Below are 21,811 nucleotides of genomic sequence, written 5' to 3' on the forward strand. Positions count from 1 at the left end.
AGACTTGACATACTTCATTGCGTGCAGTGTCGCACTCGCACATCAAAAATAGCAGATCTACAGTACAAGCTGTTTTGAGCTTGTAGATGTGCTATTTTCAGTGCACAACACCGGCAAGTAGGCTAATGCAAGTATAAATCTGCCTTTAAGATCATTAACGTTAAATATGAACGTATATACAGTATTAGTTAGGGGAGAGCAGGGATGGTTGTCACACGGGTTGGTTGTCACAGTGCTTACAATCTGGCAAACCATCATCAAATAAAAAGGAACGCCCACTCTGTTTTGTTCCTTTCAGCATCAGAGTCTGTTCTCCAGAGATTACAGTGCGTATTACAGCCAAACTAGATGGCGCTGTTTCACCATGTTGATATCAGTCATGTAACATAACATAACATCAGTATCATTTGTACATGGATTTTTTTATTTTTTATTTAATTTTTTAAGACATCAAATACATTGATGTGAGAAGATAATTTGTTTTTTGGGGGGTTGGAGTAATTTTTTATTTTAGTTTTTGTTATAAAAAGGTGTAGGATATTAAACATTTAAAAACTAACACTTGTTAGCAAGAGGAAGTCCTTAGCTTCATTTTGATGCCATGTGTCATTTGTTGGCTACAGCCATGTGGCAGCTAGCATTAAAATTGCGTCACATGGTCATGTGGGGCTGGTTGTCTCAGTGTTTCTGGGGCAGGTTGTCCCATGTTATGTACAGTAGATGGGGTTTACATGATATTTTTTCAAACTAATAAACTTTTTTTTATCACACATTTTTAGTGACAGGGCTGTGTCCCTATTGATTGCTATAGGGACAACCTGTCACGTATATTGTGACAAGCTGCCCCGCCATGGGGGTGGTTGTCGCAATGTGTCAAGGTGACTTTGATGGCTTATACGGTAACTTCCTGATGGAATAAGTTATGCGAACAACTTGTATACCCATTTCAAGCCAAGACCTTAAACGTCATTCTAGTGTGTAGGAATGATTATCGTCAGATGTGTTGTTGATGAGAAATTCACGTCGGAGTAAAAAGTGTGACAACCATCCCGCTCTCCCCTACAAAACAGAAATGACTGTGACATGTCCTCTATACTAAACATGTTCACTATATTGTTGTGGGGAGGAGGGGAAGTCCTTGAGGATTGTTCACAATAATGATGCGAGTGGTTTTTATCCTTGACGTGTTCTCTCAGTGGAAAGCATGTGTTCCATGCACTTTTCTTTGATGTCCAAATAAACCAAACCAATCAATCAAACCTCTCTCTCTCTCTCTCTCTCTCTCTCTCTCTCTCTCTCTCTCTCTCTCTCTCTCTCTCTCTCTCTCACACTGATTGGATGGCTTCTCTTGGGGTGTAAACAAACACACCATGATGTAACAGCTCAGAACCCTCTGAAAAGCAACCCGCTTGACTCAAGTCTGAGGTCTGAGGGGGATACGGCTCCAAAGCTTCTCCACAACTAGAGCTACTTCTAATCATCTAATCCCTCAAAAAAATAAAGAAAAGCAATAACTAAGCGCAGAATGGCATGACATGTTGATTGGACAGCTAGAGATCAGAAGAACATTGACTAATAGCTATCTCCAGGCAGAAGAAATACAGCACACGTTATACACACGCATGTGTGTGTGTGTGTGTGTGTGTGTGTGTGTGTGTGTGTGTGTGTGTGTGTGTGTGTGTGTGTGTGTGCGTGCGTGCGCGTGCATGCTTGCCTGTGTGTGTGTGTGTGTGTGTGTGTGTGTGTGTGTGTGTGTGTGTGTGTGTGTGTGTGTGTGTGTGTGTGTGCACGTAACCTTGATGCATGAAAACGGTTACATTGTGTACACTTCTGCTTTGGCAATGTAAAACCTACTCTCATGCCAATAAAGCCCTTTGAATTGAATTGAATTGTGTGTGTGTGCGTGCATGCGTGTGTGCTTGCGTCCGTGCGTGCGTTCCATGCGTGTGTGTGCGTGCGTGTGTGTGTGTGTGTGTGTGTATGTGTGTGCATGCATGTGTGAGTGTGTGTGTGTGTGTGTGTGTGTGTGTGTGTGTGTGTGTGTGTGTGTGTGTGTGTGTGTGTGTGTGCGTGCGTGCATGCATGCGTGCGTGCGTGCGTGCGTGCGTGCGTGCGTGCGTGCGTGCGTGCGTGCGTGAGGGTACCTTGACCCTGCTGACAGCCTCCTGTGCTTGCATCATTCGTATGTTCTTGGAGGGATTCCTCTCAGACAGCAGCTGAGTGGAGCCCAGATAGTTAGCAGCGAAGATGATCCCATCTATCAGGTCCTCTGGCTCACAGGGTCCTGGGACTGCGCCAGACACACAGAGAGAGAGAGAGAGTGGAAGGGAGGATGGCGGTCAATGGGGCAGAAGGAGTTCAATGGAATTGGTGCAGGGCTGAAGGCGTATTGCAATCACAAGTAGAGGAGTTGCTGTGTGGAGGTCGGGATGGGGTGAGCCTAGCTCTGGTCCGCACTGACGCTCTGACAGGCGGCTGGCTAAAAGACTAGACCAGATTTCTGTACCACTACGAGGGTTTAACTTCAGTCAAAATAAACTAAACTACTTTCTAAGGTAGTTTTGCGTTGTTGAAAGTCTATTCTCCGCGGTGGGAAACCTCTCAGCACTCCACCCACTCTGTAAAAAAAAATATTTTTTGTCATGAAATAAAAAGCATCCAACTCGACCGCCGCTTATTTCCTGGTTGTGTCTGCGGTGGCTCGCTCCCAGCTCAAAGTGGGTGCATTTTATTTCATGACAGAAATGATTTTACAGAGTGGGTGGGGTGCCAATAAAAAAAAGAACAGTTTTGGACATACAAGGTTTCCACCCGACAGCGACGATATTATCCAAGACATTGGCATCATCACATTGAGGAGGGATTGAGCTGTGCAATGGCCAGCAGTGTGTAGGAACCATGAGCTGGTGGAGCTGCAGGGCTCATAGTGGTGTGGACAGCAAGGTTATTCTAGTTTAGCGTTTGTCGTTAGATTTTATTTCATTTCATTTTGACTTTATGTTTTGGATTTCACTTTAGTTTTAGCTTTTATAATTGTAATATGGCTTGCATTTGCAAGATTCAACGAGGTCAGAACAATAGTTTGTAGATCTGCTATTTCTGAAGATTTTTGACAAAGGCTAAAATTAAGGACAGTTTCTATGGTTTTAGTTTTGTACAAATACACAATAATACAGTTTCAGTTAGTTATCGTTTATTCTTTGCGACGCCAAATGTTATTTTCATTTCACTTATCTAAAATGTTTTTAAATTCTACGGTTTGTTCTTTGGTTAGTTTTAGTTCAACTATAATAATCCTGGCTGACAGTAGGGTGGACTGGAATTGATCTGCTTCTGTGATATGTAGATGTGGACTCTAAGAGACCCGCTCATGATGTGAGAACCAGAAAGGCTCCTTTCATACCATGTCATCATGTTTACAACTGCCCGGAGGCAAGCTCTGAGGCAGAGAGGATGTTTTAGAAAGAATGATACCAAGCCTCAATGAGTCACACTGAACGCAACACAATTTCTCAGAATCAATACGGCTAATTGCATTTACAAACTGATGACTGAATCACCAAGCAACCTTCTGGCAAAGAGACATAATAACAATAATAACTAGGAAGATGTCATTCCAGGTAGTTGCAAGTGTGGTTGCACAGACGCGAGTCGCAAGGAATCCACTGGGAAATGAATTCCGTCTTACACATTTATATTATATATTGTGATGTCAAGTGAAGCATGAACAGTCCTGTCTGATTTGACATTATATTGTCCAAGATATCTGGCCTCACAACCCAGATAACTTCAATTAAAAGGTTAACAATAAACAGGTTCACTTTAGCTGGCATAAAGGTTCTCTGAACCTAGAACAATAGTGTGTTGCCTATAGCAACCACACTAATAATAATAATAATAAGTGTAATAAGGGTAACAATAATAATAATAATAATAATCAAAGTCGTGTACACTGTAGGGAGCTACAATGGAAAAAACTATGGCTCGTGGACCAACCGGTGACTTTGTACACGACTTCGTACATTTCCCATAGATTCTATGGGACTTGACCACTTGCTCCTGCCCTTCGTGTACACGGTCTGTGCCGTCTATAGTTTCTTAATGGGGGGCAGCAGAGAGCCATATGTACACAGGCCCTAGGTGGTGTCCACGACCAGTAGTTTTACATGAACCCTCAGAGGGACACTGTGGGCTTATCAAGTGGTCCGTGGTGGTTCTCAAAGTGAGGTCGGGGGACCCTCAGAGGGACACTGTGGGCTTATCCATACGTTGGCTACAGGGGGGAAATAATTAAATGTACTTTTCATCGTGCCTGTTGCTAAGGTATGGCAACATGATTGGTGTCTTGCAAGACACCAGTCATGTTGCCATACCTTAGCCTTTCCTGAACTGACGCCGCTGTGAACATGTGTACACAGCCAGCATATTACTCAATGCCAAACTTTGCACACACACTCCTTGCCTGCCAATCCACAACCTCCACCCCTCCAGGGACCCCCAGGGCTTATCTCCCGATTAGGACACTTTCCAGCATAGTGACATGCAGAACAAACTGTCCATATAGTATGGTTTACATAAAAGTCAGTTGTCTTTCACACACACACACACACACACACACACACACACACACACACACACACACACACACACACACACACACACATATATATATATATACATATATATATATACATACATATATATATACATATATATATATATATATATATATATATATATATATATATATATTTCATTTATTTATTTCATAAATATTTTTCATCACAATTGGGTTTGTGGGGAGCCATCCCTGCTTCAAGCTGTCACAGCACGGCACCAACACTTCAAACTAGTTAAAAAACCCAATACAGCAGATCTACAAGCACCTCACAGATCTACAAGCACCTCGCACATGCCAGGGACAGAGTAGGTTGGCCTGCATAAGCCTTGCTGTCAACACACTATACTACACCACTCAGGCCACCAAGCCAGGTGTGGTCAATTAGTGCCTTCTTTTGATCAGTGGCTTCTGCTTGATGAGTGGCACCAGTCTGTCTTTGTTCCCTGGTCAGTCAAGTTCACTGGGAGAGAATGTTTCAGATCAGTGCAAGTGTATTTGTTTTCCATTTGGACTTACTGTGTTTTGTTGGTACAGTATGCGTGCGACTAACTAATATTTCTGATAATTCCAATTTGTTTGTTGTTTAATTAGCCGGATTGTGAATGCCCTGCATTTTTCTTTCATCTTTAGAACCACACGTGTGTAACAAAACAGAGTGGTGATCATTTGGTGTGGGTGAAGAGAAGAAAAACATTTAATTAAAGGAGTAGTTCACCCCCAAAGTGACTTTTTTTCTATTGAACTCAAGTCTCCATGGCGTGAGTAATACATTGAAAAAATAAGTCATTTTGGGGGTGAACTACTCCTTGAATGTCAGTTTTGTGGTGTTTTGACTGGACACCCTGAGGATATTGCCAGATAGACAGACAGACAGACAGACAGACAGACAGACAGACAGACAGAGAATTGTAGGCCTTGCATTTATTTGACTTGGTTCCAACAGATGGCGAAAATAGCTAATCTTCAAGCTCACAATGCCTCACTGTTTGGACAAAGAGTTGAGGCGTTACATTTTGTAAAACACGGCCTTGTGAAAATAGCAGATCTACATGCTCACAACACCTCACAACGCAGGGCGGCGTGAGCATGTAGATCTGATATTTTCACAATTTCTGCCCCTAATATTTAATTTATCATTTTAAAAGTATTAAAAAGTCCTTAAATTGTCTCTTTAGAAATGTGCAGATAGCCTCTGTATACTGTTAAGTGGAAAAACAATGTTTCACATTAAGCTAAACATTTGGGACCACCCAAGATCATTTGGAGACCCCTCTAGGGGTCCCATAGTTGAACCACTGACTTATAAGGGGAGTATGGAGACCCCTCTAGGGGTCCCATAGTTGAACCACTGACTTATAAGGGGAGTATATGAGGCTGGATCCGTCTGGAACACTGCACTAGGCTCTCGCCAGCTCTGTAGCTCTCCACACTTGAACAGTTGTGTCCTTAAATTCAATTATAATAATTAACCCCTGTATATACGGGCAATAGTTTTACATGACTTTGTGTACACAGCCAATAGTTTTACATGAACATGTTCAGGCTTTAGTACTGTACTGTCTCGTGTAGCCCAACAGAGCCCATCACAGCACAACACGGCCCACCAGAGCCCAATACAGCCTACCAGAGCCCAATAGACTCCAGCAAACCTAAGTCCAGCCCAGTCCTGCCCAATAGGAGTATAGACCAGGGAAGGGGGGTAGTTAGATGACTGCACCAGACTCCACCAGGCTGCTCCATGCTCCAGCCAGCTCTGTAGATCCTGTGTACACGGCACTCCTAACTCGAAAGGTCAAGGAAAAGGGTCGTTTTAGGCGTCAAAACAGGCCCTTTGTCCTTAAAATGAATAAAAAAATCAAAAAAATATGTTTTGTTTCAGGCAGGACACACGTTTCATATTTGAAGCATGCCCGATCTGATGGAATGGGTTTCGTGTCTCTCCGACACTTTGAACCCTTTACGATTGCGAAAAAGACACCGAAACCCGGATTTTTGTCCTTAAAATCAATAAAAAAATCTAAAAAAATCTGTTTGTTTTACGCAGGAAACACTTTTCATATTTGAAGGATGCCTGATCCGATGGAATGGGTTTCGTGTCTCTCCGACACTTTGAACCCTTTATGATTGCGAAAAAGACACGAAATTTGCACGCCACCAACACGATTACACATTCATTCGGATAAAAGACACGGATATTCTGACTTACTTTTTGACGCTGAATCCAACAAACCCGGTCTCGTGTCTCTACGACACTCCTAACTCGAAAGGTCAAGGAAAAAGCCACTGTGTACACAGGCAATAGTTTTACATGACTTTGTGTACACGGCCAATAGTTTTACATGAACATGTCTAGGCTTTAGTACTGTACTGCCTCGTATAGCCCAACAGAGCCCAGCACAGAACAGCACAGCCCACCAGAGCCCAATACAGCCCCCCAGAGCCCAACAGAGTCCAGCAAACCTAAGTCCAGCCCAGTCCTGCCGAGTAGGAGTATAGACCGGGGAAAGGGGGTAGTTAGATGACTCCACCAGGCCATTACTGTCCAGATCTGGCTTGAATAGGCCAGACCAGGGTAGACAGGACTGCACCAGACTCCACCAGGCTGCTCCAGCCAGCTCTGTAGATCCTTGCACATGCGATTAACCACTGTGTACACGGGCAATAGTTTTAAGTTTTACATGAACCCTCAGAGGGACACTGTGGGCTTATCAAGTGGTCCATGGCCGGTTCTCAAAGTGAGGTCGGGGGGCCCACAGTGTCCCTCTGAGGGGACACGGCACAGACCGTGTACACGAAGGGCAGGAGCAAGTGTTCAAGTCCCATAGAATCTATGGGAAATGTACACAGGCGTGTACAAAGTCACCAGTAGTTTTACATGAACCCTCAGAGGGACACTGTGGGCTTATCAAGTGGTCCATGGTCGGTTCTCAAAGTGAGGTCGAGGGACCCTCAGAGGGACACCGTGGGCTTATCAAGTGGTCCATGGTCGGTTCTCAAAGTGAGGTCGGGGGACCCTCAGAGGGACACTGGGCTTATCAAGTGGGAGCACAAAGTTGGTGAGGGGGGTACTAGCTATAGTAGGATGATCAGGCTTGTCGAGGCCAAAGGGTGTACTAGAGTCTTAATAGGCACCATTAGGTTGTTCTAGGCCGTTGTCTGCCCTTTAGCTGCTCACACAATTGAGACCAAACACTGTGTACAGGAGCCTTAGTTTGTGTGTACATGACCAATAGTTTTAAATGGATATTTCTAGTCCATCGCACACCGCTGCCTTGTGCACCCTTGGTTGGTTCGTCTTTGTTTGGGAAGGAGGGACTTTGAGGATGTACCTCACTTTAAGAACCGACCATAGTTTTACATGAACATGTCTAGGCTTTAGTACTGTACTGCCTCGTATAGCCCAACAGAGCCCAGCACAGAACAGCACAGCCCACCAGAGCCCAATACAGCCCCCCAGAGCCCAACAGAGTCCAGCAAACCTAAGTCCAGCCCAGTCCTGCCGAGTAGGAGTATAGACCGGGGAAAGGGGGTAGTTAGATGACTCCACCAGGCCATTACTGTCCAGATCTGGCTTGAATAGGCCAGACCAGGGTAGACAGGACTGCACCAGACTCCACCAGGCTGCTCCAGCCAGCTCTGTAGATCCTTGCACATGCGATTAACCACTGTGTACATGGGCAATAGTTTTAAGTTTTACATGAACCCTCAGAGGGACACTGTGGGCTTATCAAGTGGTCCATGGCCGGTTCTCAAAGTGAGGTCGGGGGGCCCACAGTGTCCCTCTGAGGGGACACGGCACAGACCGTGTACACGAAGGGCAGGAGCAAGTGTTAAAGTCCCATAGAATCTATGGGAAATGTACACAGGCGTGTACAAAGTCACCAGTAGTTTTACATGAACCCTCAGAGGGACACTGTGGGCTTATCAAGTGGTCCATGGTCGGTTCTCAAAGTGAGGTCGAGGGACCCTCAGAGGGACACCGTGGGCTTATCAAGTGGTCCATGGTCGGTTCTCAAAGTGAGGTCGGGGGACCCTCAGAGGGACACTGGGCTTATCAAGTGGGAGCACAAAGTTGGTGAGGGGGGTACTAGCTATAGTAGGATGATCAGGCTTGTCGAGGCCAAAGGGTGTACTAGAGTCTTAATAGGCACCATTAGGTTGTTCTAGGCCGTTGTCTGCCCTTTAGCTGCTCACACAATTGAGACCAAACACTGTGTACAGGAGCCTTAGTTTGTGTGTACATGACCAATAGTTTTAAATGGATATTTCTAGTCCATCGCACACCGCTGCCTTGTGCACCCTTGGTTGGTTCGTCTTTGTTTGGGAAGGAGGGACTTTGAGGATGTACCTCACTTTGAGAACCGACCATGGACCACTTGATAAGCCCACAGTGTCCCTCTGAGGGTCCCCCGATCTCACTTTGAGAACCGACCATGGACCACTTGATAAGCCCACGGTGTCCCTCTGAGGGTCCCTCGACCTCACTTTGAGAACCGACCATGGACCACTTGATAAGCCCACAGTGTCCCTCTGAGGGTCCCCCGGCCTCACTTTGAGAACCGACCATGGACCACTTGATAAGCCGACAGTGTCCCTCTGAGGGTCCCCCGACCTCACTTTGAGAACCGACCATGGACCACTTTATAAGCCCACAGTGTCCCTCTGAGGGTCCCCGACCTCACTTTGAGAACCGACCATGGACCACTTGATAAGCCCACAGTGTCCCTCTGAGGGTTCATGTAAAACTACTGGTGACTTTGTACACGCCTGTGTACATTTCCCATAGATTCTATGGGACTTGAACACTTGCTCCTGCCCTTCGTGTACACGGTCTGTGCCGTGTCCCCTCAGAGGGACACTGTGGGCCCCCGACCTCACTTTGAGAACCGACCATGGACCACTTGATAAGCCCACAGTGTCCCTCTGAGGGTCCCCCGACCTCACTTTGAGGACCGACCATGGACCACTTGATAAGCCCACAGTGTCCCTCTGAGGGTCCCCGACCTCACTTTGAGAACCGACCATGGACCACTTGATAAGCCCACAGTGTCCCTCTGAGGGTTCATGTAAAACTACTGGTGACTTTGTACACGCCTGTGTACATTTCCCATAGATTCTATGGGACTTGAACACTTGCTCCTGCCCTTCGTGTACACGGTCTGTGCCGTGTCCCCTCAGAGGGACACTGTGGGCCCCCGACCTCACTTTGAGAACCGACCATGGACCACTTGATAAGCCCACAGTGTCCCTCTGAGGGTCCCCCGACCTCACTTTGAGGACCGACCATGGACCACTTGATAAGCCCACAGTGTCCCTCTGAGGGTCCCCGACCTCACTTTGAGAACCGACCATGGACCACTTGATAAGCCCACAGTGTCCCTCTGAGGGTTCATGTAAAACTACTGGTGACTTTGTACACGCCTGTGTACATTTCCCATAGATTCTATGGGACTTGAACACTTGCTCCTGCCCTTCGTGTACACGGTCTGTGCCGTGTCCCCTCAGAGGGACACTGTGGGCCCCCCGACCTCACTTTGAGAACCGGCCATGGACCACTTGATAAGCCCACAGTGTCCCTCTGAGGGTTCATGTAAAACTTAAAACTATTGCCCGTGTACACAGTGGTTAATCGCATGTGCAAGGATCTACAGAGCTGGCTGGAGCAGCCTGGTGGAGTCTGGTGCAGTCCTGTCTACCCTGGTCTGGCCTATTCAAGCCAGATCTGGACAGTAATGGCCTGGTGGAGTCATCTAACTACCCCCTTTCCCCGGTCTATACTCCTACTCGGCAGGACTGGGCTGGACTTAGGTTTGCTGGACTCTGTTGGGCTCTGGGGGGCTGTATTGGGCTCTGGTGGGCTGTGCTGTTCTGTGCTGGGCTCTGTTGGGCTATACGAGGCAGTACAGTACTAAAGCCTAGACATGTTCATGTAAAACTATTGGCTGTGTACACAAAGTCATGTAAAACTATTGCCCGTATATACAGGGGTTAATTATTATAATTGAATTTAAGGACACAACTGTTCAAGTGTGGAGAGCTACAGAGCTGGCGAGAGCCTAGTGCAGTGTTCCAGACGGATCCAGCCTCATATACTCCCCTTATAAGTCAGTGGTTCAACTATGGGACCCCTAGAGGGGTCTCCATACTCCCCTTATAAGTCAGTGGTTCAACTATGGGACCCCTAGAGGGGTCTCCAAATGATCTTGGGTGGTCCCAAATGTTTAGCTCAATGTGAAACATTGTTTTTCCACTCAACAGTATACAGAGGCTATCTGCACATTTCTAAAGAGACAATTTAAGGACTTTTTAATACTTTTAAAATGATAAATTAAATATTAGGGGCAGAAATTGTGAAAATATCAGATCTACATGCTCACGCCGCCCTGCGTTGTGAGGTGTTGTGAGCATGTAGATCTGCTATTTTCACAAGGCCGTGTTTTACAAAATGTAACGCCTCAACTCTTTGTCCAAACAGTGAGGCATTGTGAGCTTGAAGATTAGCTATTTTCGCCATCTGTTGGAACCAAGTCAAATAAATGCAAGGCCTACAATTCTCTGTCTGTCTGTCTGTCTGTCTGTCTGTCTGTCTGTCTGTCTGTCTGTCTATCTGGCAATATCCTCAGGGTGTCCAGTCAAAACACCACAAAACTGACATTCAAGGAGTAGTTCACCCCCAAAATGACTTATTTTTTCAATGTATTACTCATGCCATGGAGACTTGAGTTCAATAGAAAAAAGTCACTTTGGGGGTGAACTACTCCTTTAATGAAATGTTTTTCTTCTCTTCACCCACACCAAATGATCACCACTCTGTTTTGTTACACACGTGTGGTTCTAAAGATGAAAGAAAAATGCAGGGCATTCACAATCCGGCTAATTAAACAACAAACAAATTGGAATTATCAGAAATATTAGTTAGTCGCACGCATACTGTACCAACAAAACACAGTAAGTCCAAATGGAAAACAAATACACTTGCACTGATCTGAAACATTCTCTCCCAGTGAACTTGACTGACCAGGGAACAAAGACAGACTGGTGCCACTCATCAAGCAGAAGCCACTGATCAAAAGAAGGCACTAATTGACCACACCTGGCTTGGTGGCCTGAGTGGTGTAGTATAGTGTGTTGACAGCAAGGCTTATGCAGGCCAACCTACTCTGTCCCTGGCATGTGCGAGGTGCTTGTAGATCTGTGAGGTGCTTGTAGATCTGCTGTATTGGGTTTTTTAACTAGTTTGAAGTGTTGGTGCCGTGCTGTGACAGCTTGAAGCAGGGATGGCTCCCCACAAACCCAATTGTGATGAAAAACATTTATGAAATAAATAAATGAATATATATATATATATATATATATATATATATATATATATATATATATATATATATGTGTGTGTGTGTGTGTGTGTGTGTGTGTGTGTGTGTGTGTGTGTGTGTGTGTGTGTGTGTGTGTGAAAGACAACTGACTTTTATGTAAACCATACTATATGGACAGTTTGTTCTGCATGTCACTATGCTGGAAAGTGTCCTAATCGGGAGATAAGCCCTGGGGGTCCCTGGAGGGGTGGAGGTTGTGGATTGGCAGGCAAGGAGTGTGTGTGCAAAGTTTGGCATTGAGTAATATGCTGGCTGTGTACACATGTTCACAGCGGCGTCAGTTCAGGAAAGGCTAAGGTATGGCAACATGACTGGTGTCTTGCAAGACACCAATCATGTTGCCATACCTTAGCAACAGGCACGATGAAAAGTACATTTAATTATTTCCCCCCTGTAGCCAAGGTATGGCAGCTGCCATAGCTTGCCATACCCAATTGACGCCCCTGCATGTTCACCTCCAGTAGGTTGGGAAAGCAGCCTGCCACCCTGTGGAAATAGGCTTGAACTGCAAGATAGGACCCTAAAACAAATAAAATGGAATAAAAAAGCATCCGTAAGACGGATGGGCGAACAAGTGGTGTCCATACGTAGATGGGGTCCCAGAGGACATGTAGAGCCCACCCCCTTATTTTTCACGCCCCCAGGGAACACACAGCGGGGTTTGGAAATTTGTCGTGTACACCAGCCCTAGGACCTCGGCTTCGTGGACCAATTTAACGATAGGGGTAATAAGGGTAATAATAATCATCATCATCATTATTATAGTCTAATATCGGATGGGAAACTTACCATCAACAAAGCTGGGGAATGATGCAGCTTTCTTTGTTGGCTGGAAAACAAAAGAAGCATGTTGACAAATGAACCTCCAGTAGAATAATCATTTATCTTATGTATCTTGGGCTATTGTCTCTAACAACAGATGAATACACAGGACATAAGTAAATAATCTGGTCAATGATACAACCATGTCTAATGTTTATTACCCTGCCAACAGCGATGAATGGCAGGGAATTGTAATCATCTTGTCTGTGTAAGTAAGTAGGCCTATGTGTCTGTACAGACAAAATAACTTTCAGTATACAGTAGTAATAATAATCAGCAGGCTGCCAAGAAAAATATTAACTTTTGGCAGGGAAAGTTCAAAGGTCACATTCACAATAGAGGTCAGACATAGAAAAAGAGATGTTGGTGCGATCAGGGTTTTGCACCCCCGGGTGTGTTTCATTTTCTGCTTGTGAAATTTCATCAATAGCCTATGACAAGGGTCTTCAACAGGGGGTCCGGGACCCCTAGGGAGGCCTCAGAGTTACTACGGGGGATCCTCCAAATCCCTGTGTTATAGAAACTTTTTTCTCCTTTTTTATATTAACCACTTGAACCCTAGAGTCCATATTCTGAGAACTTTAGCCAAAAATAGCAGATCTACAAGCTCACAACGCCTCGCGCTGCGAGGCGTTGTGAGCTTGTAGATTGGCTATTTTCGGCAAAGAGCTTTGGTGTAGAGGGGAAAAGAGCAGACTAAGTACAGAGTGAAAGGTCACGTTTATAAAGTTTTGACAGTTCAAGTGGTTACATATCTGAAAACACAAATTGACATGAATCCAAAATACACTGCTGATTGTGCTGTCAAACGATGACACTATATGGAATATCTGAAAGGTTGTGGGGGTCCCTGCTTCATCTCTCTCTCAACTAAGGGGTTCTTGGCCTGAAAAAGTTGAAGACCCGTGGCCTATGAGCTTTTTAGGTCTGCTGTGCACCTAGCCTTGGATCAAGTAAAGTTATTGTTTAATAAAGAAGTGTGTTAATCGTTTCTGTGCCATTGATTGAGCTATATTATATCGATAAGTGGCAGAAGTTGTGGTGCAGCAGGTATAACATCCATAGCTTTGGGGTAAGCATTTCATATGAATGTGTACAGGGGAAATGTACGGGCCTTAAACACAGAACTGTTTGGGGAGAGCCACCAAAACTAAAGACCAAAATGAAATAAATCTATAGTCTTGATCGATGGCAGAGAGTGCAGAAGGGGCAGGAGATGTAATCTTGCATGGTGCATGGGAAATGGAGCTGGAGATTGGGGTTGGACGTCCAAAATAGAAAACACCTGACATCCATCCTGAGAGGAAAATCACCAGAATGCCATCCCTGCAGAATGCTCCACCATGAATAAATGGGGAAATGGGAAAGGGGAGGCTGTCAGTTGAGGCTGTAGAGAATGCAGTGAAGCCCGGAGAAAGATGAGGCTGGGTGGGAGCTGCTGAGATATACAGTCTGCAGCCTTCTACTGTACATTATTGCATCTTCCATCCTGCACATCGTTGCTGTCAGGCCTTGTATCTCCATATTTCAACAGTGGTGTAAAGTAACTAACTACATTTACTTACAGTAGGTACTTAGATGCTTTAATTTAGAGGTATTTGTAATTTACTTGAGTATTCCCAATCTCCTATACTTTTACTTTACTTTACTCCACTACATCTCGGATCCAAATATTGTACTTTCACTCCACTACATTTATTTGAAAACTTTAGTCACTAGTTACTTTGCAGAAATAAAATTATAATATTATAAAACATACATTAACCACTTTAGCCCTATTTTATACCTACGCTTTTGAAAATAGCCGATCTACAAGCTCACGATCTACAAGCTTGTAGATCTGCTATTTTCAAACATGTTGTACTTTTACTTTGGTACTTTAAGTCAACGTTTACGTCATCTAGTCACATGACATTGTGTGCCCATGAAGGTGTCATGGCCGCCGCCATCCGAGTGCAGTTTGTGCTGTAAACATGCCAGCCTTAGGATCAAATGTCTTTTTTTTTAAGTAAATGAAGTCTCTTTATGGGTCTCTCAATGGATTTGCTATGGAGGAGCTTCACTTCGCGTGCACGGCCAACGTGCGTTGTAAACAAATCGCGGACATTACCGGTGCGGACTGGACCGGCGCGACGTACAGTAAGTAATAATACTTTTACTGTATATATACACATACAGTAAGAGTGACGAGCTGACCCATCAACGGCGTCATGATATTTCATTGACGAGCTGAAGTCAGCGGCAGCTATAAAGTTAAGTGGTTAAGTCTATCTGTGGGTTTTATAAGTATCGAACCAATGAAAGTTATTAACACTACAGTGTATCTGTACTGGAACAGAGGTTCTTTTTTTCCATTTCCTGAAAAATAACCGCTTTTGGACAAAATGTGGTTTCCAGTTCCACCCGACAGTGATATCCAACACAGACCCCATTCTATTGCAGCCACGAGCGTGTGTGTGTGCGCGCGCGCGCGTGTGTGTGTGTGTGTGTGTGTGCGTGTGTGTGTGCGTGTGTGTGGAAGGGAGAGGGGGGGCAGGGGATGAGCGCACACAGGACACATCTATGGCAGACATCTGTGAAAAATGACTCTCATAAAACTGCACGCTTCGAACGCTTTTCAATTACAAGCACACTATCACGCCGCACACCTAGGTTATGGGATGGGGGACGTAATTACGCAATTATTCCTTTACTCGGATGGGATGTTCACATAACTGCATGCAATCACACACACAAAAAAAAACACACACACACACACACACACACACACACACACACACACACACACACACACACACACACACACACACACAGACACGTAAACACGCACAATCATTTGTATTATCTATCTTGACATGAAAGGTAACGTTGCTAATTTAGGCGTCGTAAGGTTAATGAAGAAGCATGGTATCATAACATCCAGCATGGGGGTACCTCTGGCACGTTGTTGTTCTCCAGGGGGACGTTGAGGTCGGAGCGCTGCTGTTTCCTGGGCTGCTCGGCACCGTTGTTCACCTGCAGGGTCACAGCGGAAGGGCATGGTGTGAGCCGGGGCGTCAAGTGGGACTGAGTTACTATAGGGCCCAAGGTGGAGGGGCCTTTTATACTTTAGCTATTGAAAAATAGCAGATCTACAAGCTCACACCGAGTGCCGTGCTGCGAGCTTGTAGATCTGCTATTTTTGAAAAGTTAGGGTTAGGGTTAAAATGTGTGCAAATCTTTGAATATGATGTATTTTTTAAGTAACTCAAATTTTGCTTCTGGGGGGTCCCTGGAAAGAAATATTTTGAGATGGGGGTCCGTGGCCCAATACATATCATTTTGGGGGTCCTTCACATGAAAAGGTTTGAGCACCACTGACATAGAAACATAGGTTTTTCAAAAAACCTTAAAAGGATTTGAAATATTCAAAGACGATGGGGGGCCTGCAGTGAATCCTTGTACTCAGGGCCCAGAATTTGGTGCGACACCCTTTGGTGTGAGACATGAGGTGCAGATCCTCATCATCATACATCTTTACTAAAATGTACTCAAGCACTGTACTGTTTTACAATTATGAGGTGCTTTTACTTCGCTGGAGTGTTTATTACCTTTACTTTTACTACATCAACCACTCGCCCGCCCCTACATATACTTCAGCTATTTGAAAATGATTTTTATACTTTTTGTAAAGCTGTGAAATGTGACAATCTGCATAATAAGTACTTTTACTTTTGGTACTTTTGGTTTTTGTCACGTTCCTAAGACAAACATTTGATTACAAATGGGGGTCCCCACCTAGAATCAAAGGGGGTACATTTACTATAATCCATTTTTTTGTTGTAATGAATGTGACAAATACAAAAATACTCAAGTCTCCATGGAGTGAGTAATCAATAGAAAAAAGGTATTTTTGGGGGTGAACTACTCCTTTAAGTATATTTTGATGACAATACTTTTGTATGTAAATGGTGTCTTGTAACAGAGTATTTCTTTGTTATGGCAGGGGTCTTCAACGTTTTCAGGCCAAGGACCCCTCAGTTGAGAGAGAGATGAAGCAGGGACCCCCACAACCTGTTCATATAGTTTCATCTTTTGACAGCACAATCATCAGTGTATTTGGATTCATGTCAATTTGTGTTTTCAGATATTTAATCACTTGAACCGTCAATACTTAATAAAGTTGACCTCTCACTCTGTACTCTTTTTTTCCCCCTCTACACAAAGATCTTTGCCGAAAATAGCCGATTTACAAGCTTGTGAGCTGAGATCGGCTATTTTTGGCTAAAGTTCTAAAGATTATGGACGCTAGGGTTCAAGTGGTTAATATAAAAAAGTTTCTATCACACAAAGATATGGAGGACCCCCTGCAGTAACTCTGAGGACCCCCTGTTGAAGACCCCTGCATTATGGTATTTAATACTATTGCATAAAGGAGGACTTTGCCACTTTTCAACCTATCTTCATATAATAGGTCCTCACTAATGTTCACAATAAAATTGCAAATAAAATAAAAATAAAAATCTACTCGGTCCAAGTCCCTTAGGAGAGCTGGGGAAGTTCAGAAATCCATAGTCTTGTGACATCATCGTTTGACAGATTTCTTTAAACAATATTTTTGAAAAAATATTTTGATTTTTATTATCACGAGAACAATAGCTCCCACTTTAACACTGCAACGTTTCAGGAATAGAAAGCCTGCATTTTCTATTAGCTTGGATTCCCCATTGATGATGTCACAATGGATTTCTGAACTTCCCACAGCTCTCCTAAGAGACTTGGACCGAGTAGATTTTTTTTCTTTGTTTTTTTTTGCAATTTTATTATCAACATTAGTGAGGACCTATTATATGAAGATAGGTTGAAAAGTGGTGAAGTAATCCTTTAAGTAAAATATGTGTGAGGTACTTCTTCCACCACTGCAGATGTGTAAAGCCGCCAATCGAGTCTGCGGTGAAGAGCATATCACCGCAAATTTTAGGTGTAAAGCTATCCAACTAAAGTGAGAAAATAAGTGGAGGCCATCATAGTCAGTCACCGTGAAGTCCTATCACTGTGACTGACTGGTCTAGATCGACCAATCAGTGAACGGGGTGATGGGTCAATCTGTCTGAAAGTAAAAACAGAGAGATGTGTCGGGGTTCGCGGTGGATAGCTCTTCACCGTGAGTAATGACGCAATGTTGTAGTTTTATGACTTAAAAAGACTACACCGCGGTGGATAGCTTATCACCGTGGTGCCTACTATGATAGGGGCTTTAGCGTCCATCAGGAACCCTGTCACAGTTGCCTGGTTCCAGACCATAGACCCCGCCCACTGAGCTGAGTCTGAAATCAGGCTACCGTCACAGGGTTCCTGGACCCCCCACTTTGAGAAGCGCTGGTATTAATACTGCTGCATAATTCAAACTTTATAAGCTGTCTGAGGTACAGTATCACTGGTAATGAAATCCTGCTGGTAACAAAACCTCTTTCTCCCCAGCATAATGGAAAGTGCTGAAGTGAAAAGCGTGGAAATAGGACTTGGTATTGAAACTGAATTGAAACGGCTTATTGGCTCACACACAACCCACCAGAGTCCCAATTCCTTCCATCAGTATTTGTCAAGTAACAATGTGCTCGTGTAACAATACGCAGTCATTACATTCATCTGATTCATTTTCTTGTCCTTTGGCAGGATGGAATGTTATACTCTCCAAATAGGAGAATATAAGAAAGCCTTGTAACTTCACATATCAAACAAACAAGGATGTTCTTAAGTGATAAAGGTTCCATTAAGGCAGTGGTTCTCAACCTGGGGGTCAGGACCCCCAGAGGGGTCCCCAAATTATTTTGGGGGGTCCCCAGATGTTTAGCTAAATATTAACATTATTTTCTCACTCAACAGTAAACAGACCAACATACAGTATACGTGTATACAGGGTATCTGCACATTTCAAAAGTGATAATTTACTGACTTTAAAGACCTTTTTAGTACCTCCGGTCAAACATAGGTCAAATTGTCAAATATCAGAGGCAAAAGAAATAGCAGATCTACGTGCTCACAATGCCTCATGTTGCGAGGTAGATTGGCTATTTTCACAATGGAATATTTTCAAACTAAATGTAATGACAAACCCTACAATTCCAAGTGCTCGTCAGGGTGGGGGGGGGGGGGGGTCCCCAGTTCAAATGTGATTATTTTGGGGGTCGCAGCCTGAAAAGGTTGAGAACCACTGCATTACGGCATGCATTTGTCCACTCCACTCTAGGGTTGTGTCAGTTGTATCCTAGTGCCCAGCATCTGATAAGAGAGGATTGGATGATTGAATCATCTGTCTGCCTGTGTGGGACTCATCAGAAACTACAGTGTACCGAGTGTACGGTACAAATGTAATCTAGTTATGTCGTCTGACCCACTTGACTGCTAGCAGTGTGTGGCACACAGAGATGTGCACACGCACACACAGTACTGTATGGCAGGTGCATAACAGCATGCTGCCCACAGTATGCTGTATTCTCACAGTATTCTCTTTTCCTCACACACCTCACTTTGTTGGCAGAAGGGCTCTGCCATACATACATGCACACACACACACGCACGCACGCACGCGCACGCACGCACGCACGCACGCACGCACGCACAAACACGCACACACACACACACACACACACACACACACACACACACATTATAAATATACATATCAGCAAATCAACACAAATTCGAATAGATTTTCTTTTATAATCGACAAAATCGATTAGTCCGATCAACTACTTATGGCCTATTTTATTCTTTGTTGTACAATGGTGTCAGACAAAAGCAGCAATTTACCATTTACAGCAAAAATAGACAATCTACAAGCTCACAACACCTTGCATCGCCGTGCATGCTTCTAAATCTGCTATTTTGACAATTATGTTATTAAAATCTATATATATATTTTATAATCAATCAAATCAATTAGTTTGATCAACTGTGTGTTAGTGCAGTGTGTGAGAGACGAGGAGGGGGGACGGGAAGCTTTTCTTAAAATGTCACCAGTACGTCATGTGAGCACCCAGGGGTGTCGCAGCAAATTCTGGGCCCTGGGCAAGGATTCACTGCGGGCCCCCATGAATGTTCCTCATAGGGGGAGGGGGTTTAACCCATTTAGACTGGGAACGCATTATTGTGCATTATTTTGTGCTTTAACTATTGAAAAATAGCAGATATACAAGCTCACAGAGCAGCACCGAGTGCCGCGCTGCGAGCTTGTAGATCTGCTACTTTTGAAAAATGTGGAAAATGTGTGCAAGTCTTTGAATATTTCAAATCCTTCTAAGGTTTTTTGAAAAACCTATGTTTCTATGTCAAACCTTTTCATGTGAAGAACCACCAAAATGATATGTACGTAGGCTATTTGGCCACGGAGCCCCGTCTCAAAATAATTATTTCGTTCCAGGAACCCCCCAGAAGCTAAATTTGAGTTACAAATGTTCGCTTAGAAAATACATATATTCAAAGATTTTCACAACTTTTCAGAAATAGCAGATCTACAAGCTTACACGGTGCCGCGCTGCGAGCTTGCAGATCTGCTATTTTTTCAATAGCTAAAATATAAAATAATGAAGGCCCCTCCACCTTGGGCCCTGGTAACTCAGTCCCACTTTTCCCCCCCTTGTGACGCCCCTGTGAGCACCTGAACCCCCACACCACAAATCTCCTTCTAATCATCTCCAGCAGCGAGAGGGTCTGCTGTAGAGCATTTGAAACAGCCTCCATGGCCACACAGCCACAGCCTCTGTTTCATGCTCTGACACTGTTATCTACACCAGAAGGCTCCCACACTTTCCATGTCAAGGACGCACGAATAGCCCTAGCTTCCAGAACAGCTTCCACCCGTCTGTTGGACAAGGCCTGAACACAGCCTGCTGTCACCAGGCTGGCCTGCCTGCCACACTGGAACAATTTCCTTTGACGGACGGTTTGTTGGATTCCCTCCCTTCGTGTCGACTGTTCCCCTTTGAAAGTGACAATTTAGGATTGTCAAGACTGTTTTAATACCAAACTGGCCAAACTGTCAAATATTAAGTGAGCAAGAGGCGAACATTGTGAAAATAGCCAATCTACATGCTCAACATGTAGATCTGCTATTTTCACAATATTATATCTGTGGATATGTAATACCTACAATTCCAAGTGCTTGTCAGGGTGGGGGCCCCCAGTTCAAATATGTTTATTTTGGGGTCACGGCCAAAAAAGGTTTGAGAACCCCTGATCTATACCATGTGGATTGTTACTGTGTTTCTTTTTTTTTACCTACCTTAGTTGCTATGTGGACATGCTGTTGTGCTGCTACCTTTTTGCACCTTACATGTACAGTATGTCTATCCTCCTCATCATGTACACCAGCTGTTGTGGATCTACTGATGCATTGCCACTCTTTTACACCTTATGTCTAACCTCATGTACTGTACATAAACCTGCTGCTTAACATGTAATGTGTATGTATGTAATTATCTTTGCAACGAAACGACAAATCAACTAAATGATTTCACACATTGATTCATACCTGTAAACCTGTGATGTGACAAATAAATCCGATTCGATTCTGATTCAGCGTCAGGCTGGACAATCTGCAAGCTCACAACATGTCGTGCTGCAACGCGTTGTAAGCTTGTTGTTTTTTTTAGTGGGGCACACAGTGTGTGCTTTCCAGTCCACTCTCTCAGTACTCTCTCTTTCCCTCTTCCAAGAGGTATCTTTCTTTGTGAGTGATAAGCTAATGAACTCCCCAGAGCATTGTGCATTATTGATGGTGAATTCCCCGATACGTTTGTCTCTAAGTAGAGGATTCACCCCAAACAGAGTGAGTGAGAGAAAGAGAGAGTGAGAGAGTCTAGAAGCCGAGTTTCAAAGATCACTTTGATCCCAGTTCTACTCTTGATCTGTCAGTACTGTGGATAATCACTTTCAAAGGGAAATGAATGCAGCAATTAACATCAAATCGAATGGAATTCAGCTAAATCTGTCTTTGTCTTTCAGAGACAGC

At 44.2% G+C, this 21,811-nt stretch overlaps 1 protein-coding gene across 1 annotated transcript in view; it reads right to left on the bottom strand.

The window, feature by feature from the left end:
* apba2b (amyloid beta (A4) precursor protein-binding, family A, member 2b) overlaps positions 1-21,811 on the bottom strand; it is a gene marked incomplete at both ends in the record, with an annotated part of 47,789 nt that overhangs the window by 21,446 nt on the left and 4,532 nt on the right. Inside the window, 3 exons of the mRNA XM_080730218.1 lie at positions 2,145-2,290; positions 12,787-12,823; positions 15,754-15,834. Coding sequence (XP_080586344.1) covers positions 2,145-2,290; positions 12,787-12,823; positions 15,754-15,834 — 264 coding nt within the window. The remainder of the gene's footprint in view (positions 1-2,144; positions 2,291-12,786; positions 12,824-15,753; positions 15,835-21,811) is intronic.

The sequence above is a fragment of the Nannobrachium achirus genome (assembly GCF_963921795.1).
Source record: "Nannobrachium achirus genome assembly, chromosome: 7".
NCBI classification, from domain to species: Eukaryota; Metazoa; Chordata; class Actinopteri; order Myctophiformes; family Myctophidae; genus Nannobrachium; species Nannobrachium achirus.